Below are 19,604 nucleotides of genomic sequence, written 5' to 3'. Positions count from 1 at the left end.
ATAATAGTTTTGAAAATAATCCGTCAAGGAATTTTAAAAGAAAAAAAAGGTCTGGTTATTATGGATAGGGGAACAAAAAGATTGTCATTCCCTAATGTTATCATTTTGTTAATATTTCTAGCATGAAAATGATAGATTAAACTGCCTTTTGATGGAAGAATTAATAAGACTACGGCAGACAAAGATTGAAATAGGAGTATAAACACAAAACAAATCATAAAACATTTTTCTTTTTAAATTTTTTGACATTACAGCGAGATTTATAACACATCGACTGGTTTCCACCCTAGCTGTCATTCTATCTTTAAATTGGTTCCAGGCGTCTTTTTATCGCTTGATCTGCTCAGTGTTTAATATCTTAAATACCCTATTTAAGTTAAATGGCCCTAAATAGCTCACAAGCATTCGCACCCATTTGTAATATATGTAAGGTCATTATTATCAAAACGATTACACTAAATCATTTAAACAACGTATGATGTATTGATAGCTATCGGATTCTCTGGTGTCACACAGCAAGAAGGAGAATATACCATTTTGGTCCGAAGCCCCTAAATATCAAGTTTTAAAGTGATACGTCTTCTGGGTAAAAAGTGTCGTAAACGTTCAAAATGGTAGGTTGACTTGATGAATTGAAAAAGATAGGTATCAAAGCTGCCAGACCTGATAATCAATGTATTAATTTGCTTCACCCTTCACCAAGTAAATCTATCGATCTCACAAAAGAGGTGTTTATTTTTTGACACTTTCACGTATATTGCAATGATTCATAAAGATAATAAATATTCAGTTACTGGGAAAATGCCAAAGCCGTTAATTCATTGTTAAAAATAAAGAATGATGCTTGATTCATTTACAGAGTGAAAAAGATCTTTTTCTTTCATTTTCACAAATAAGGAGAAATGTACACTTGTCATTGAAAAGAATGTACACAAACTGCAATATGAGAACAATATTTCAAAAAAAATAAAAGTTGCACAGTTTTCTTTGTTTTACAAGGTCAAATGGAGAAAAGATACATTGGAATTGTCTCTCATACACAATTTTGTCTATCCATTCATAGTTTTTATACAAATACAATTTGAGATGTATGAAGCTGTAGAATTGGGAACTGGAAGTAATTTCTGGCAAATCCAAGCATTCATATGTTCTATTTCTGAAATAAAATGTTCTGAGTGTATGTAGACCCTGCTAAGTTTATTTAGTTCTGTCAGGGGAATTTTCTTTTCAATACTGACCCCATGGTTCGTTATTTTAAACTATACTTTTATTTCATGCATGTACCACCTCTATAGTAAGTAAGTAAGTAAGTAAGTAAATATTTTATTATAGTGACATGTGTATATACAGTTATTTTTAACATTCGTTATACAATTAAACATAATATATGTTCAACACCCGGCCCATCGGACCTATAAGTCACTTTTAACAATTTATATACATTACAATTTACATGCGTGTGATTTTTCTTTGTCTTAAATTAAAGGCTTTATAAATAAAATTTGCAGATTGACGAGGGAAGTGAGTTAACAGATATTTATACTACATTTATCGTTCTTAATAACCACACAATACTCCATAATTATTCTTCATTTCTTTAATTGACAATTATAGGTAAGATTCAGTCAGAGTCTTGTTAAATATGGGGGTGGAGGATAGGGTTTGGAGGGCAGGGATGTAGTGAGTACGGTACCTCTTTTAATAAAAATATAACTGTGACATTAAATTCGTCTGGATTTTTTAAATCAGATATGACGTGTTAGTACCGCAAGGTGAGTCCTCAAAACTGTGAATTAATGTTTCCATTTTGTCACATAAATAGTTAAACATATGCTCCGTTATTTCAAGTATTTCAATATATGAAAATTTATTTATATTAAAGATATGTATTTCTGGAAATGACACTATGAAATGAAAATTGACTTTAATGATTCTTGAAAACAGAATTAGAATTTTTTTTTTCAGTTTGAGAGGCATTGTAAATCTGTATCCTTTTCCGACAACATTGATCCACAAGAGTAAACAGCAAATAATTTAATCATTTTTTTAAGGAATTATTTATGGGAAAACTGCACCACTTATCTTGGTACACCTTTAAAAGAAGAGATATTTCATTGTCCAGATTGATTTAAGAAGCCTTGTTTGCTATATTACATGTATTAGTCAGGTCTTTTTTTATAAATCATATTATTGAACGGATAAATACTTCAACTCTCTGGCTCTTAGAACAAACTGCTGATAAATGTCTTAAAATTCATATCTTTTGGAAGTTTTGACGCAGCTCTTTGAAAGAAATGGCTCAGATTTCATCTAATCACATCTTTAGGACGTAAAAATATAACGTTGTCCCTATCATTAACCCAAAAATTGAGAATAATTTCATATTTGTAAGAAATTAAATGGTATTTGCAAATATTCTTTATAGTTTTTTATCTTTAAATGAATATGTAACCAGAAGCTTTTCCAATTAAGTGTAATTTCTTTAGAAGATTATACTTAAAGGGATTGCTTGGGGACTTTTTCCCATATTTATGTTTAGATATTTTTTATTCAAATATCAACACATTGCAGTTCTTAGCATCGTGTAGCAATTATTTAAACATGCAAGAAATCATTCATAGATATGTTGTTGAATATACATGTATATGCTGCAATTGAATCCCTTTTTCTTAAAAAAAGTGTTTTTGATATTAAATTTGACATTGAGGGCTTCTTCTGCAAATTGCAGGACAATAAGAGTGATTTATATCAGACTGAAGTGACACGCTTTGCAAAGGGACGCTCAACATAATACCTGTGACTCTGCATTTTAATAACGATATGAAATATTATTCCCTTTTTATATCATTGACAAGTGAAATCTTTACAAAGACAAAAAAACTAGAGCAATATTGTTGTTGGGAATAATTTATGTCGTAGTATCAGTTTATACGGCCTTCTAGTTAAGCTTTTTCCTTGACTAAAAGCTTCTTTTGCTATGTCGAAATCTCCCACTGTCATATTATAGAAACATGAAACTATTTTTTTAGGGTAAACAGTTTTAGACTAAAGTTTTTTTCACAATTATTTTTTATATCGTTTAAATGCATTAGAAAATGACAAATATACTGATTCACAACAAAATTGGGGAGGGAAATAATTTCATCCTAAACCTTGAATGGGCGGAATTTCTTAATCTAGTACAAATATCAATAATTAGAGAACGAACCATCTATAATATTTTTGAAATAAAATTCATTGTTATCTCAGTATACTAAATGAGAGAAGGTAATACAAACTGAATTCAAATGCGCACTAATATTTTCCATTTATTTGATTTAGACATAAAACAAAAAAGTAGACATTTTCAATATTTAATTTTTACATTAAAGCATATAATTCAATTTACAATTCACAAAGATATTTTACATCATCAAATAACATAAATATATCTGATAAAATGTAGTCTTAAATGCTACAAGTTGCCTCACCACGGGGAAAAAACAATGTGATGCCAGCGAAACTGTAAAGCCGAACCCATGAGAACAACTTAAAGTAAGAAATGTTAACTACTTATAGTCAGAATCATTCATATAAACACATCGCTTCTAATTTCTGTTTTCTGAAAACAGTGAGTTACTGGGTGACATGTGGTTGATATGTTGTTGAATACCGTGTAAGAGCATGCGCGGTAGCGTTGGTCTTTGGGTAAGTGACGTTTCATTATGGCGGTAGTACATGGCGTCTATGTTGGATATGATGGATGATGCCTGTGGATGACAACTGAACCAGTATGGATTTGTGTGGATGAGGCGCTGAACAGCAGCAAAATTCCCAGCTTCAGCCAGGAGTTCTAAACCTACAGCCGTTTGTCGCTTCCATTTTGTTCTAAAATTTTAACATTCAATGCAGAAATAAACTGATTATCCAATACAAGGAACAACAAACATTTATAACTTCAATGTCACTTCATATCAAAAAGACTATTTTTCAAAAATTCTTATTGTTATTAGAAAAAGAAAACTATCTAAGCAAACAATGTAATACAAAATTAATCAATTTTGTCTTACTTGATTTGATTACCTATACAAAGGACATATGATACAAACAAAAATGGATGCCTGGATTGGTAAATATTTTATGGTCTAATTTTATTGCAAATGATGCAAATAATAAATTTCTAGAATATAAGAACTTCTAAACTTTATATGATGTTCAAATGTCTACCATTCTAAAACCATCCTTATTAATCTTTACAATTATTTTTCACTTCCAATCCCATTTTTGTGAAACTTTGAATAAAAAAATTTAAAAAACTACGCTGTGAAACTTTTATTTTACTCATTAAAACATTTAAGTTGTTATTTTCAAATTTTTTTTGACAAAAGTTCGTTTGTATCGTCTGTCGTTAATTTCTTATATTAATTTTATTTGATGTTAATTAAATAAATTCATGATGAGACTATGATTAATATAGTTTATCTATTATCATTCGATTTTTATTGAGCATTCATTGGAGTGGAAAAAAAGAATGGGATAATCAATGCACATACAAGATAAACAATGGCTTATTATAAATGTTTTAAAAAATTACAAAAAACTCTATGCGAGATTTAATAAGTCTAAGCATTATCTATATTTGATATATTTACCAATTGTATTTTATGGAAAATGAATGTTAATAAATGTTGATAAAATTAAGTCAAAAATAAAATCATTGAATCCTTAGCGTTTCACATTTTTGCTGCATTTGATGTATAATTCTATTGTATATTTTATATTTTTTTCAAGTGTATTTTTCATTGTTACCTACAACACCTTTTCAGACTGAAGAAACAATTTTTGGATTTATAATATGCATATTTTCCCATAAAATTTTATAATTTAAGAAGCTGTTTTCTTCATATTGGATTTTTTTCTTCAATAATTCAATCTTTGTGAGAATGAATCTATTCGTACCTATTTAATTACCTATTCAATAAAAGCCATGTAAAACTCGTGCGCGTCGGACCGCTGGATCGTTATCGGCGATTTTCTTACTTATAAGAAGAAAAATGCAACCAAATTACATTGCTTTATGAAACAGAAAATAACCTGATAAATCAAGCATAAGGAATATTGAAGAATTATAGTATTGTACCCTGCGAACTTTTCTTCAATGCCTGTCTTAACCTACCGTAAGTGGGGTTATAAATAAGTCAAGAGATTATTAATAATATAACTTTCTTGCTCAATAATTGCTTAACTTGGTCTGAAAATAAAATCTGATGATACACAAAGAATTTTCTTTATTTAATTAAGAATGCAATTCAAAGAGAAGGAAATACGATTTCTCCGTAAGCAATGTTATTGGTCATTTTTGCTTTGCATTCCTTAAATGACACGTTGTATTCATACAAATACTTAATCCATGGGTCTGTAAAACTACGAATTTTAAGCATATACAATCTATAAAAATTATTTAACATTGAAAAATGTATTTTGAAAATTTAAGCAATGGTGTTTATTAGCTATAATTTCGATATTTAGAGGCTAGAGATGTTAATACATGTACTTACATTTTATGTCTTAATAAAATTTTATGTTTCATTTCATAAAATTTTTTATATGCAAGCTTTTTACAATTTAATGACAAAGTCAATAAAATAATAAAATGAAGTTATTATTAGTATGTCTTATTAAGGTCGGGTTCAACTTTCTTCGGGATCTTGTTCCCAATATTGAAATCAGGTGGAACACGAGGTTTATCTTAATATTGAAATTATTCATCATTTGACCTTATCCAAGCTTTTAATGTACATTATTGTAAGTAATTGTATATTATATATGTTTTTGTTTCACACCTTGTCATCTATCTTGGCAATAAATGTCATATTCACTCAGCTTTAAGTTTTTTTTCTATTTTCCTTAAATGGTCCAAGCAATAAGAACAAGGTTCAGAAAAGGCATTGGACTTTACTAATGTGTGTAATTTGTATAATGAAAAAGTTGTGAATATAATTTTTATTGTTTGTTTGTTTGTTTGTTTGTTTGTTTTTTTTTTTTGTTTTTTTTGCATTTAAAATACTAATACTAATAACAGCTAAATATTTCTATAATGAAATTCACATTACATACCTTCTGTTTTGGTACCAGGTTTTTACTTGAGTGTCGGTCAAATTCAGTTTGGAGGCAAGTTCCATTCTGTCCTGGACACTTAGGTACTTCTGTCTCTCAAAGCTTTTTTCCAGACTATTCAGCTGATGGTCAGTGAAGGCTGTTCTCGCTTTTCTTGGTTTCTTCTGTTTCAAGATTCCACCTGGAGAATCGTCCAATGATGAATTAGATTCACGATTTGTTTCTATTGCAAAAGAAGAAGCACACTATTTAAAAATCATTTTTGGTATTTGAGTTAACTACTACTGAACAATAAGGTTTGGATGTCTGTAAAATATACACGGCAACTTTGTTCTGAATTGAATTTTTTGTATATTCGTGATAGTATTTTTTATTTTTTCAAAGTAGATATGAAAGGTATGTTTTAATCTATCTTGCAAGTTTTAAAATTATGCATCTTAGTTGTTATCTATGCACGGTGTATCTTTCATGACTTTTAAATCATGTTATTATTATATTAATTTTTTAGGAGTGTTGATGTTAAACAATGCATCCCAAAAGACCTATACGATAGATAAGAGTGAAAATAAATTACAATTTGTGTACAAATGTAAATCAAACTAACCATAAGCAAAGGAAAATCATTTTAATTAATGCTAGCAAAATATTGAAATAAGCACATTTTGCTGAAACATTATTTTGAACATAATTTCTATCAGGAAATAGAATTAAAGACAGAACTATCAATTATAATATACTTTCAGTTAGATTGATGTTCTCTGTTCCAAATTTTAGAAATGTGAAAAAAATAATATGATAATTTGAATTTTATATCAAAAATATTTCAAAGTGTATTTTCTGATTAAAAACTGAGGACATGGTATTGTAAATATATCTTTCGGACTTTTATCAAAGCTTGAAGATTATCTCTTTTTAAATAAAATTACTTATTTCAAAAGTTGCAAAATAGAAAAAAAACAGACAGAGTCTATGAAAAACAAATCAGATGCATTTCCAAACCAAGTTAAAAAAATGAAATAAATTGATTTTTGTATACATCAATATCACATCTGCTTCATCAGAGATATCAAATTGTTTAATTCCACACTATTTGACCTTATACACGTATTTCAAGAATGTGGCCCAATACCTGGTGACTTAAGCCAAATGTTCATATTATGCATAAAAGAACATTTTGCCTTTGTGTCACTGCCTTACACATGGTGTTGTTACTTGAGCTGAAAATTAAAGCATTAGTTTATTTGATTAAAGCTAAACATGTGCTTAGTAGTTGTTAATATTAACATGGAAACAACTTAATGCGGCCACACACGGCGAAGAGATCAACATTCAGACATTTTTGTTTTTTCTGCTTAAGAAGTCAATATAACTTCTCAAATACATGTGTACCATATAAAATGATATGATTAAATGACAATATGTGTTAATTGCAATATCTAAATTAAAATTATCATTATAATGGCTGATTAACCGATTGCAATATCTGCAGTATTTCAAAAATTAATATAATTTCACTTTTTTACCCATGTAAATTCCTATGTTGTCAACTTTTTAATCTAATAAAGTAAGGCATGCTTTAAAAAACTTTTTTATGATTTTTAAATTGATTTAACATTCATTTTTCAGATCCAAGACTATTTTTGTTTTATTCAATTGATTCTAGGTATATTATAGAACTGATTTAATTACAAAATCCATTATCAATCTTTGTATAATGTCTTTTTCACCTTCTGTAAATTCGAAGCTTGTTAGATCATATTGTAAAATTAATTCACATTCTTTAGAAAATAAAGATCAAATATTACAATGATATCGTAATTTATTTATTATATTATCTTTAGATGAAGCAATCAAATTAAACATCTGATTTTAAATATTATCTGAGATAACTAAAGTTACTTATTTTGGTACATTTTAACAGATACCAACAGAATTTAAAGGTAATCTTAGTTTTGTGTGTGTTTTGCTCACATATTTAATTCACTGGATTTGTAGTAAAAATGTTTCATCGAAAAAAAAAATTATTTTAATTTTTCAGTTCCACTAACCGCTATTTCCGTCATCGTCATCTTCATCGTCTTCTTCATCAATATCTTCATCATCATCGTATGTCTTACTTTCACTTTTCTTTGAATTCTCTGAATGTCTTTTCAATGAGGAAAAGTTCAGACAATGTTGAGAAGCACTAACGGGACTAAAGCTATTGTTACAATTGCTCACTAGCGCTGGCGGTACCCTTAATGGCCTGAAGGCTGAACAAGGTTTGGTAGACGACTTGTCTTCGGAGAGAATGTCTGTTATGAGAAAGGAACGTTTTGGGGTTGCTGCAATAGGTCTCTGCACGATTGGAAATGTTGGTTGAAAACAATTTGTGTCTTCTGTCCCATCGCTGTTCTCATCGTCATTTTTCCTCTCTGTTTCTTCTTCAGAATCAGATTTATCCACAATAACATTTTTATCTGAATCTTTGGTTTCCACAGGGGAACTACACGATGACATTGTTCTTCTTTTTCTTGCAGCTCAGATTTTAACCTTGCTTCTTAATACTTCTTAACTTCTCCATTGTTAAATTTAGATCTCAGTCTTTTAAGAATTCTCAAATGTTCACGAACAATTTAAGAAACATAACCTTCGGAACTTTTATTCACAAGAGAGGGGCGAATAATCAGTGTGATGAACGTTATAGGTCCTAAAATAGTCTACTGTCTTTTTTCCCTTGATATAGGTATGATAGCTGATCAATGAAGCAAGAAAATGGGGTGTAACTGGGCATCAAATATACAGGATGATTAACACGTCCACACAACGAAACCCTTATCATGAATAACGAAGGCTTTAAGTCTCGTCAGATTGATAGTGCGGGTAGGACGAACATTTTTTAAATTGTTAGAGAATTTGACAGGCATACATTTACCTCTTCTTCATATGAAATTCTTCACTTTCTAGCAAAGATAAACAAAACCTGAAACGTATCACAAAATGGGATGGTACCCAATGAAATGTATTTCGCCAAAGTAGGCGGAGATTCAGTCTGTTCTCGTGCCACCGTGATAGGAATATCAACTTCATTAGAAATGAAATCATGTGATTAAGATGGCGACTGAAGTCGCACAACAACGATAAAAAGAACATTATTTTCAGTAGCAGCTAACGGGTTTGTGTCGACATTTAATGTTTTATATTGGCAGATTCAATTTCTTGCAATCATGCAACTTTGTAATTTCATTTTATTGGCTTCAGAATTTTGGGATTGAGTCTGAGATAAATGGTCCTCTCAACAAACCAAACTTTTCTTTCCTTTTCCTAATCAAAACATGTTCTAATAATTATCTAGACACAATTTAGAATGCATATCTATACATTTTCAAGATATCTTTTTGTTTAAACATTTTCATATATTTTAATTGTAGTGGGGTTTTTTTGTAATTAAATAGTATTTTTAGTGATTACTCTTTTTGAATGAAAAAAAAATAAGCAAATTGGATTCCTGTTTTCATACTCAAAAATGCATGTTTTTTTTTATTTCTGTACAAAATAATAATGATTTTTTTCAATCAATCAATGCTTGAAAATAAAATTTAACACAGTCTTAAAGGTTCCAAGTTTGACTTTATATCCATATGACTATGAGGATTCCTCAAAAGATGCCAGAGGAAAATGAAATTTTACAACTATAATCACCCTTAAAAAGAAAAGTGAGCTCTTGAAGATAAGATGCTCGGATAAACATGTTTAAGAAAACAACGAGAATTTTATGTCCACTAGTAGGAAAAAATCGGCATATGACCACCAAAGAGGTTGGAATTAATTTACGGAGGTCAAGAATTGCGACCTCAATTCGCGTTCATTCGTGACCCCCATTGTCACCGCCTGCACCCCTGACACAAACATGTGCTCGATGCCGAACGCTCCTCCCCGTAAAAACACGAAAATCCCACACTTTTCGCGTTTTAAATTGCTCTGCCATATGTTTAGTTTAAATACATTAATTTCAAAGGTACAAGGGTGATATTCAAATCGGATTTATATTATTAAGTCCGTGGATGTGCAGTCTTTGTGCGATTTCTCGCTGCAATTATCGTATTATGAACGACACTACTTCACATAGGGGTGAAATGAATATATGATCCGTTCAAGATTAAAACCCGTTTTGTTGGAGTTTGAAGCTCGTAAAAGAGACATTTTGAAATGATGGTGATTTTATTAAGTCCCACGGGGAAAATATGTTGCTGTCAACAGCGAATTTTACCTACCCGAAAGATAGTTCTTTTATTAGGGTTCCGCATTGAGCTGTATGAATGTAACTGATTTCGAATTTGAATTTTAAATTTTGTAATCCTTGACGCTTTCATGCTACACTTACGATAAATTTTTGTTGCAGGTGAAGTTAATTTTTTTTTTTAATCTTCCAGGGAAAGAAATGTCAAATTTATATTTTATTTTATGAAAATACTTTTAGCATGCAATGAATCTTTTTTAAAGAAATCTCATAAAAAGTAAAGACAATAAGATATTTAAAAAAATATATATTTTTATGTCTTATATCATTGCAATTTTTTTTAGCATTACTCCATTTATTGTTTATGTTATGCGCAAAAATGATCATGATTTGATTCATTTAATTCATAAATTGAGTAAGAAATAATTTAATAGTACTGAAAATAAATCAGGATAATGTTTCCATCTGGTACAGCCTATAGATCAGAATATGATAAATGATAAATATATTTAGTGAAAATGATGACTGAGACCGCAAAAGATCATTTTAATTACGGAATGAATTATATGAATAAAACGCATCCGGGAATTACAAATGAAATGAGTTTAATGTGATTAAAATTCGTCTCAATTGGATTACAGAATCCCAAAGCAAGGAGGCAACCATGACGTTTTTTCCGAAAAACATTCCCTGCCTCGGCAGATGGGAGTACGGTTTTACGGCAATCTAGATTTATTGAATTTCTTGTTTATTTGAACTTTGTATTAGTTAGTAGACCTTTCGGCGAGAAAGTGCTGGAAATGGGATTAATTATTGTTTAAGTGCTGAAAATGAACATGAAAAACGATGCAAATGTTTTCACATAGCGATATTGCACGCACATGACAATGTAAGACCTGGAGAGTCGAGCTTTATTGAAGAGAACTGTTTTCTCCCAACGGAGAACCGTGCTCACTTTGTGTTCTATTGCGCTACCTTCTGAATGATGATACCAATTTGGTAAATTTCCCTGAGTAACTATCTCAATTGTAATTAACTTTTGTTGAAACTATACACTCCAGTTTTTAATATACCGTAGAGGCTTAGAGACTGTCGCAATCTTTTCACAAATACCCACTAATGCTAGCTCAGTTATTGAACCTTTATTTCATTTGACTAAAGTAATAAGTTAAGCATTCAATTTGCCGACAACGTAATGGCAAATGGAGATAAATTTCATTAAACATAGTCATTGTATGTGAGTGTGTTGCTAATTTGAAAAAAACATATAATTTTTTTTAGAAAAAAGACAAGACAGTGTGAATTATTTCAAAATTTTAATGCTTAAAAAAATCATCTTAATTGTTGTATATTCGGATTCTGTTAATTTTAGATAAAAGGTATTCTGACTTTAAAGTTATTTTTTTTATCTTATAAGTGTTTGCGTATATAGTAAGATTTAGATTTTTAGCATGGATAGAAGAAGAATAGAACACGTTGTTGAATGATCAATAAGAGTTTTTTTTATCATTATTATTATTTTTCAAATCTAAACAAGATATCATTGAGTCATTTATGGAAATATTCTACTGGTCAATTGAAAACAGTTTTGGAATAAAGTGCTGCGGATTAATTTCACGATCTGGTTAATTTTAGAAACTCCAGTACCTGACCCAGTATATAAAATTTTAGAATATCTTCTCAATAAACATCTACATGCATGCATATTTTTTTTATCTTAATTCTTTTATACATTAAAGACATTAAGGTATTTTTTATCTTGTATAAAACAGATGAAAATATGAAACAAACATACGTATTCTATCGTGATGGATTTTTATTTCCAATAAGCAATTAATGTAACTCAGGACATTTTTTTTCATTTCAAAATTGATAAGGGCAAACCTTCATTTGAATAGACATGATAAAAATTTCATCAAATATTATTATCTAAAATAAAAGAATGAAATCACATAAACAAAAGAAACGCATTTTAACTTATAATCCATTTTGTGACTTTTTTATCGTAAAGTGAGTACTATTTGGCGAATAAGTGCATTTATTTATAAGCAAAGTTAACCTCATTTATTTGTGTTTTTTGCCCTTTTTTGAGGTTCGTATATATACAGGATTTTTGCCATATTGATTACTTTTTTGCTATATTCACCCTTTTCATTTAAAACTCCAAGAAACTTTCAGAAAAATTTGAAATAATAAAATTTATCAAGAACAATAACATCAAAACGCACGACTTTTGAAAACTGCATACAACAATTCCCCACGATATACAAAGGTCCAGGTTTTTTGCCATCCTTAACAATTGCTTTTTCAATAGAAATGGAACTCGTAAATTTAATTAACTTATCAGTGGTCATTTGCAAAATGTTTTGTTGATAACAATCGGAATGAACTCTCAAGTACCCGATGTTGATATTAAAAAGATGCTTATCTCGACTGACAGTATCTATGTATATGTATACGCTAGTATAGTTATCAATAATTTTTCAATTTATTTAGCAAAGATTCGTTGAAATCAAAATATTCAAATGGGGTTTTTATTGGTTCTATTTCAACTCTAGATTTGACTTCTAGATTTGACTTCCATGCCTGAACCTATTTAAGTACATGTGCACTACAATATCTTTTCCAATAAAAAGAAATTCCATTTTCATTTGTTAACCGACTTATTTGCTTAATGATTGCCTTTTTAGACTAAATAATTGTTGAAAAAGTAATTTTACAGAAAATTATTAACAATACTGCATTCTGTCATGGCTTAGCCCAATTCAAGCAGACGTAATTTGAAAAAAGCGACAGATCTTGGGAAATTGGATGGTATATGTCTATGATCTCAGTAGCATTCTATTGCTGTTTTCTCATCTTCATCTTCCATTAACATTCAAACCAGTTTTATACCCAAAGAATTATATGCATTCTTAAAATCCTGCAGTCTGTATATCTTGATCTGTAACAAAGAGGGCAATGAACTTTTGCAAAAAGAAAAAAGAAAAACTCAAAAATAGATTCTTTTTTATACAATTAACAAATTAAAAAAAGCACTGAACTTTTTTTAAAAAATTTAAAACCTGCAGTTATGAGCCAATTTTTGTTCTTTTTAATGCATTTTTGCCAGTGTTAAAATTACAATAATTACATAATTGACAATTCTATAACAAAACAAACAATAAAAAATCTAAATTATTCTGTCTGTTAACACAATAGGATTATAGTATGTAGTTTTCAACGCACTAAGCGCACTAAGGTCCACAAAAATTTATACATTTAAACGTTAAGATATATATGTAAGTACATAATATCTCCTTGTAATAGATTTGAAGGGGATATATATTAATGTAATCGTGTGTGTGTTTGTGTGTGTGTGTGTTTTTGTTTTGTTTTGTTTTTTTTGTTGGGTGAGTGGGTGAGTGAGTCAATGTCGTATGAAAAGCAAGTGGCGTAATTTAATAATCGGGATCGATTTTGAATGCTGTCTTGATTTATAGATACATTTTATATGCTCTTTGCGAGGGGATACTGCACCTTCGTATTTTTACACTTCCGTAAACAACATATTCTGTAGCTGAATAAGCGATAGACATAACCCGTTTAGTTGAACTTTTCGCTTCTCAAAAGAAGGAATGTCTGATATACTTACTATTCAAGTGAAAAATTGCAAATCGATTTGGAAGAAAGTGCAAAAGATCATGTATTGAGAATCATATTAATAGTTAAAAGAAGTATATTTTGAACTTTTATACATCACCCGCGTCAATATAAAAGACAAAGAATGTCTATAAATATAAAACGAAGTCTTTACTGTTCAATTTCACGCCATTTGAGTAGCAATATGAAATATTAAAGTGATGAGGGCCCCTGATGAGAATGGAAATTGTAAAATTAAGGTATTAATTGCATAGGTAATGTTCACACCTGGGGTACGGGCGACATAAATCGAACGCTGTAGGACTCAAATGAGCGAAACCGGAACACAAAAATCTGACCACGTAGGACATCTTTCTGTGCGGTCGTCGGCGCATGAAACCGATGTGATAGCGCAATTAATGAATTATGACTCTGAATAATAATGCGCCAACAGGAAAGGTTTTAGTTGGCCAGTTAACACCCCAACACATACATTCAATAAAGAATTTACATTTCATTTCACAAAATACAAGCGATGATCGAAATGACCCCAATCAGGCATTTATATGGAAAAGTCCATAGTGCAATGAAAAGCCGCTAAAGCATAAATATGTCAGATTTGTGAGAAGTTCGCTGAGGCTTGCAATTTTCCGGAAGTGTGTACATTTATGGTAATATCGATCCTAATCATTCTTTCCAGATTTTAATCATCTTTTAAATGACTTTCGTGGACCCTTGCTTTTATGGAATATTCAAATTCTTCCACAAATCCCACCATAATACTCCCGCACCTGGATGCAATGTGAACTTGCTTGCCTCTCTCTCCAAAATACTTTCGAACAATAAAATTGAAAAGCCTTACAAATTTCAAATCCTTATAGTTTGCAATGACTTGAATAACATTTACCGTTATCAAAGATGTTAATGATGTTCGCTTATAATAAAACCCCATCTGATATTAAAATAACCATACTGGTTGGCAGTAATTGTGTCTGTATAGAGCTTATCAGAATGTTTCTGTATGACAGTTGAATACATTTGTGAGAATAATATTTAAAAATACGAAAAATATTAAGTTTAACTTTTGATACTTTCTACAGTTTGAATTAGTGACATATTCAACTGTTCCATATTTATAAGATAAAAATGCCCCTATTAAAATATCAGTTTTTCCTAGCTTTTCTAAAAAAAAATAAAAAGGGAGCAAAAAATTAAAGTTCTCAGATAAGAATAGAGTTTTCCTTCTTTTTTGCGTCCGCGTTGGGAAAGCTTTTTGATTCCTACCCAGAAAACTTTATCAAAATATTTTTGGATAACCGTAGAATTTTTCTTCAAATTAATGATAATATATTATGAACCACCTCTTCAGTCAGAACTGATATAATAACAGAAAAGTAATTTGAGAGTATTGCATAAGCAAAATAATATAATGGTCCCTCTTCAGCATGATTGTCCTTAAAAATCATAAATGAAATAAATCCAAAAAATTGTCATGAAGACTTCATACCAAAAATCAGCTAAAACACGCAAGCGTAAGTCAAGAACTGGACTGACTGAGTGTCATCACGTTCATCACATAATTAAGTTGTTAGTTTATCAAAAGCATCTAAAGAGATATTGAGAACTCTGTGAGGAATCTGTGGTGATTTGTTCAGTTGGATTATCGAGTCGACATATAGCAAACATGTTAAAATGTACACTGTTGTATACTAGTATCTAATGGTAAATAACGAAGGTCGAAGAAAGTTTTTTTTTATCATATAGAAGTTGTTTTTTATAAGTTCTGTCTTTTAGAAACATATATAAACAAGTCGAAAAATCAGTTTGTGATTAACAGAATTCCAACAGATTGGTTGAATACTACTTTGATATTGTCAGTTAGGAACTCATGTATCTTTTATTGTTATGGGTGTTTTATACATGTAATGGGTTGAAAAGTAATATGTTTTGATGATTTTCTTTTCAAAAATTTAACAAAAACTCAATTTTTAAATCAATTGAAAATCTCAAATCCCAATGATGCTAGATTGGTAATAAACGGATGTGCGCTGGACTTGTTGGACATTTCAAAGGACTATTATATAACTGTGTTAACTGTGTTTATACATCCATTCTTATGGAAAATTAAAGTCAATCCATTTGACATTATAAAAAGCTGCTTTTTCAATAAGAATTGAACTCTAAAATTTAATATTGGTCATTTGCGAAAATATCTTGTTAACAAAGTCTGATTGTTCGAGTCGTTAATACTTGTACAAGAAGTTTGAGTTTCTGATTGACAATATCTATGCAGTTTTTGGAGGTCTTCCAACAATCTGTCGGAATAACATGGGTATCAATTGTGCCCCATTATTAGCAGACCTATTTTTGTATTTAAATGAAGTAGAAAATATATGAAACTTAAGGACAGATGATACAAACTTGTGTCATAAAAATTGGAAAAAAAAACTTGAGTCATGTTTCAGTGAGTCTAACCCCTTAGTTTTTAATTTTCCATTCAAAATTTTGCGAAAATGGAACTTGAATTGGAAAAATATTTGAATAGATTTTTAAGGATGGCCGCAGAAATGTAGAATTTTGAACATCATAGAAGGTTTACAATATCTTAATATTTTGGAAATTTATTATTTATATCATTTGCAACAAAAATAGGCCCATAAATATATACCAATCCAGGCATCCATTTTTTGTTTGTATTATATGTCCTTAAACACGAGAAGCAGAAAGCACTTGCAATGGCCTGCGACTCGACATTTTGATAAATAAACGACTTACTATCAAATAATAGGCCTTTCAACTAATTTTTCAGGTTGCACATATAGTAAAAACATTTCATTGTTGGATTTATAGGTACATGAAATTATCAAAAAAGATAATAACTTATGCATACATTTAATTAAATCATTAAAAAGTTTAATTATTTATAATTGAATTGTACGATGTTGTGTTTTAAGGACAGGTAACTCAGTTGTGAAAAATGACCAACTAAGTGCCGATTTATCGTTCATAGGAATGACACATAGGCTACTTCAGCATTGGTATTGTTATGTACACAAAAGAGTTCCTTACATTGTTTTGTACACAAAGTGTTGACCAAAAGAAGGAGAATGTCTTCACTCTACCTGAAATAACAGGGTCAAATGATTGGGGAACAGACTATATTCATTATTTTAAACTCTCTTTGACGATTGTTATGAGGAAGAAAATATATTGACATGTTTTTGTGCGCACTTTTGCGCTTCCTATATAAATATATATATATTTTTACAAGTAAATACAACAATTAATTATCTTATTTATGTTACCTAGCACGAAGAAGAACGACCGAGTATAAACATTTAACAAGGTTAGCTTTTTTAAAAAAGCTGAGTGTCAGCCACTGGAATACAGAAAGTTTCTTTCTTGTTTTGTAATGGTTTATGATTTGAACTATCCATCATGTTGTGTTCCTTAAATGTAATAAATGCCATTGTAAGAAAAGTTAAATTATTGTAATCGTTTTCTTATTAGTAACATAATGCCACATACATAATAAATAATAAAGCATAGAATATTTTATTTTTAATTCTGCATCGTGACCATTACAATGATCTCCAATAAATTCTCTTCAGCGCAGACATCAGCGAAAGTTCATCTTATACCGGTAAATGAACAAAAATTTACCATGGCATACATCCATTCACGTTAAATTCTATAAAAATGATATGCAGATTATGATGAATAAAAAGAAGGTAGACTTTGTGTTAGATCGTTTTTAAATATTATTAAATAACATTTGTCATTTGTGTGCATTTCGAGGCAATGCATGAATGGGGGGGGGGGGGCATACTGCATCTAAATTTGATTTAATTTCTAAGTTTGAGCATCCATTTTAGTGTTATTAGGAAAGAAAAGAATTGCTTCCAAAAAAAAAAAAAAACTTGAGTCATGTTTCAAAAAACAATTTTAAATGGAAATTCAAAAATATTGAATTGAAAAAATATTTGAATATTATAAATGTACACAAAATGTCTTTGATCATAGTATTTACAATATCTTATATTTTGCAAATTTATTATTTATATCATTTGCAACAAAAATAGGCCCATAAATATATACCAATCCCATCCATTTTTTGTTTGTATTATATGGGGGGGGGGGGGGGGGGGGGATTGACATTTTGATAAATAAACACAGTTCTATCAAATAATAGCCTTTCCACTGTTTTTCAGGTGTCACATATGGGCGCGGTTCATTGTTGGATTTATAGGTACATGAAATTATCAAAAAAGATCTTATCATCATTTAAGTAAATTTAAAAAGTTTAATTATTTATAATTGAATTGTACATGTTGTGTTTAAGGACAGGTAACTCAGTTGTGAAAAATGACCAACTGAAGTTTTCGTTTATAGGAATGACACATAGGCTAATTCAGCATTGGTATTGTTATGTACACAAAAGAGTTCCTTACATTGTTTTGTACACAAAGTGTTGACCAAAGGAATACACAATTTAAATCTTCCTTGCAATAACATGGCGATTGAGGGAACAGACTATATTCATTATTTTTAACTCTCTTTGACGATTGTTATGAGCAAGAAAATATTTTCATAGTATCATTTAAAAACTTCCTATATAAATATATATATATATTTTTACAGGTAAATACAACAATTAATTATCTTATTTATGTTAACCTAGCACGAAGAAGAATGCAGTATAAACATTTAATCAAGTTAGAACTAAGAAGGATGGTAGATTTCACTTTTTATTTTAATTAAGAATTTTACTTATATCTAATCAAACGGTGTCCGCAACAATATAATAAATAAGTTTAATATTAGTGCTAAATTTTAAAACTACTGGATTCTATAGACAGCAAAGAAACACTTGGGGAATGCTAAAAACTGACTTGCGTGTAAACAGTTAGATACCTCGGACCTGCTCTAAACAAGTTTCAGCAAAGAGTTATCGTTCTTAACAGCGAACCCTAGCGGCAGTTGAATGGCCTACAAATAACAATAATTTCTTCCATTGATTTTGTAGACTAGATGTATTAACTTGAAATAAATAAAAGATAACAGAGTTTTACACATCTGTTTCATATACTGAAAGGAAAAAGAAACGCATATTTTACTTTTAAATTAAATTAAAACTATTATTTCGAAACAGGTTTTGTATTGTTATCAAACATTTTAATAGGCTTTGAAAGCAAGAAAAATCTTGTGTGACTTTGCCACAAAATAACTTCCTGAGTTATTGAAATTGATACATTTGAAAAAATTAAGATAAAAATTCACATGCACATTGAATCATTGAGTTCAAGATGGTTTCTCATTTGATTATTATTCAACGTTATGTGTCTTAATGGTTGATAGAAGCTGTATTATTCCAAAGCCAACAAATCCCCCCGCCAAATGAGTGCCACGAATTTTCATTTTTAGAATTTACAGAATCCAGCTGGTTTGGTACACGTGAATGTTTGTGAGAAAGTCGCAAACACTGCACATTTTCCGAGTGTAAACATGCTAAAAACATTACGCACACGACGCGTACGTGCGCGCGTGAGAGTAAAATCGACGTAAAAGTTGAAGGATGCGTAGAAATTAGACTTTTTATTTTAATTAAGAATTTTACTTATATCTAATCAATACGGGTTCAGTGATAACACCTTGACAACAATATAAT

At 29.9% G+C, this 19,604-nt stretch overlaps 1 protein-coding gene across 2 annotated transcripts; it reads right to left on the bottom strand.

Moving 5' to 3' along the window:
• Window positions 1-3,339: 3,339 nt before the first annotated feature.
• LOC134282120 (barH-like 1 homeobox protein) lies at window positions 3,340-8,973 on the bottom strand. 2 transcript variants are annotated; one of them, XM_062764566.1, is made up of 3 exons: window positions 8,145-8,973; window positions 6,097-6,319; window positions 3,340-3,867 (listed from the first exon to the last, which is right to left on the bottom strand). In XM_062764566.1, the coding sequence occupies exons 1-3, from the start codon at window positions 8,593-8,595 to the stop codon at window positions 3,588-3,590; spliced, it is 954 nt and encodes a 317-aa protein (XP_062620550.1). In that variant the 5' UTR covers window positions 8,596-8,973; the 3' UTR covers window positions 3,340-3,587. The 2 variants fall into 2 exon arrangements, with proteins under 2 accessions (XP_062620550.1, XP_062620551.1); XM_062764567.1 differs by having other exon boundaries at window positions 6,097-6,277.
• Between the last annotated feature and the right edge of the window lie 10,631 nt (window positions 8,974-19,604).

Source organism: Saccostrea cucullata, unplaced genomic scaffold (genome assembly GCF_032062105.1).
Source record: "Saccostrea cucullata isolate Sc308-1 unplaced genomic scaffold, CSIRO_AGI_Scuc_v1 ctg83, whole genome shotgun sequence".
Taxonomy (NCBI): Eukaryota; Metazoa; Mollusca; class Bivalvia; order Ostreida; family Ostreidae; genus Saccostrea; species Saccostrea cuccullata.
Note: the sequence above shows the minus strand (reverse complement) of the source record. Positions and strands in the feature narration are given on the sequence as shown.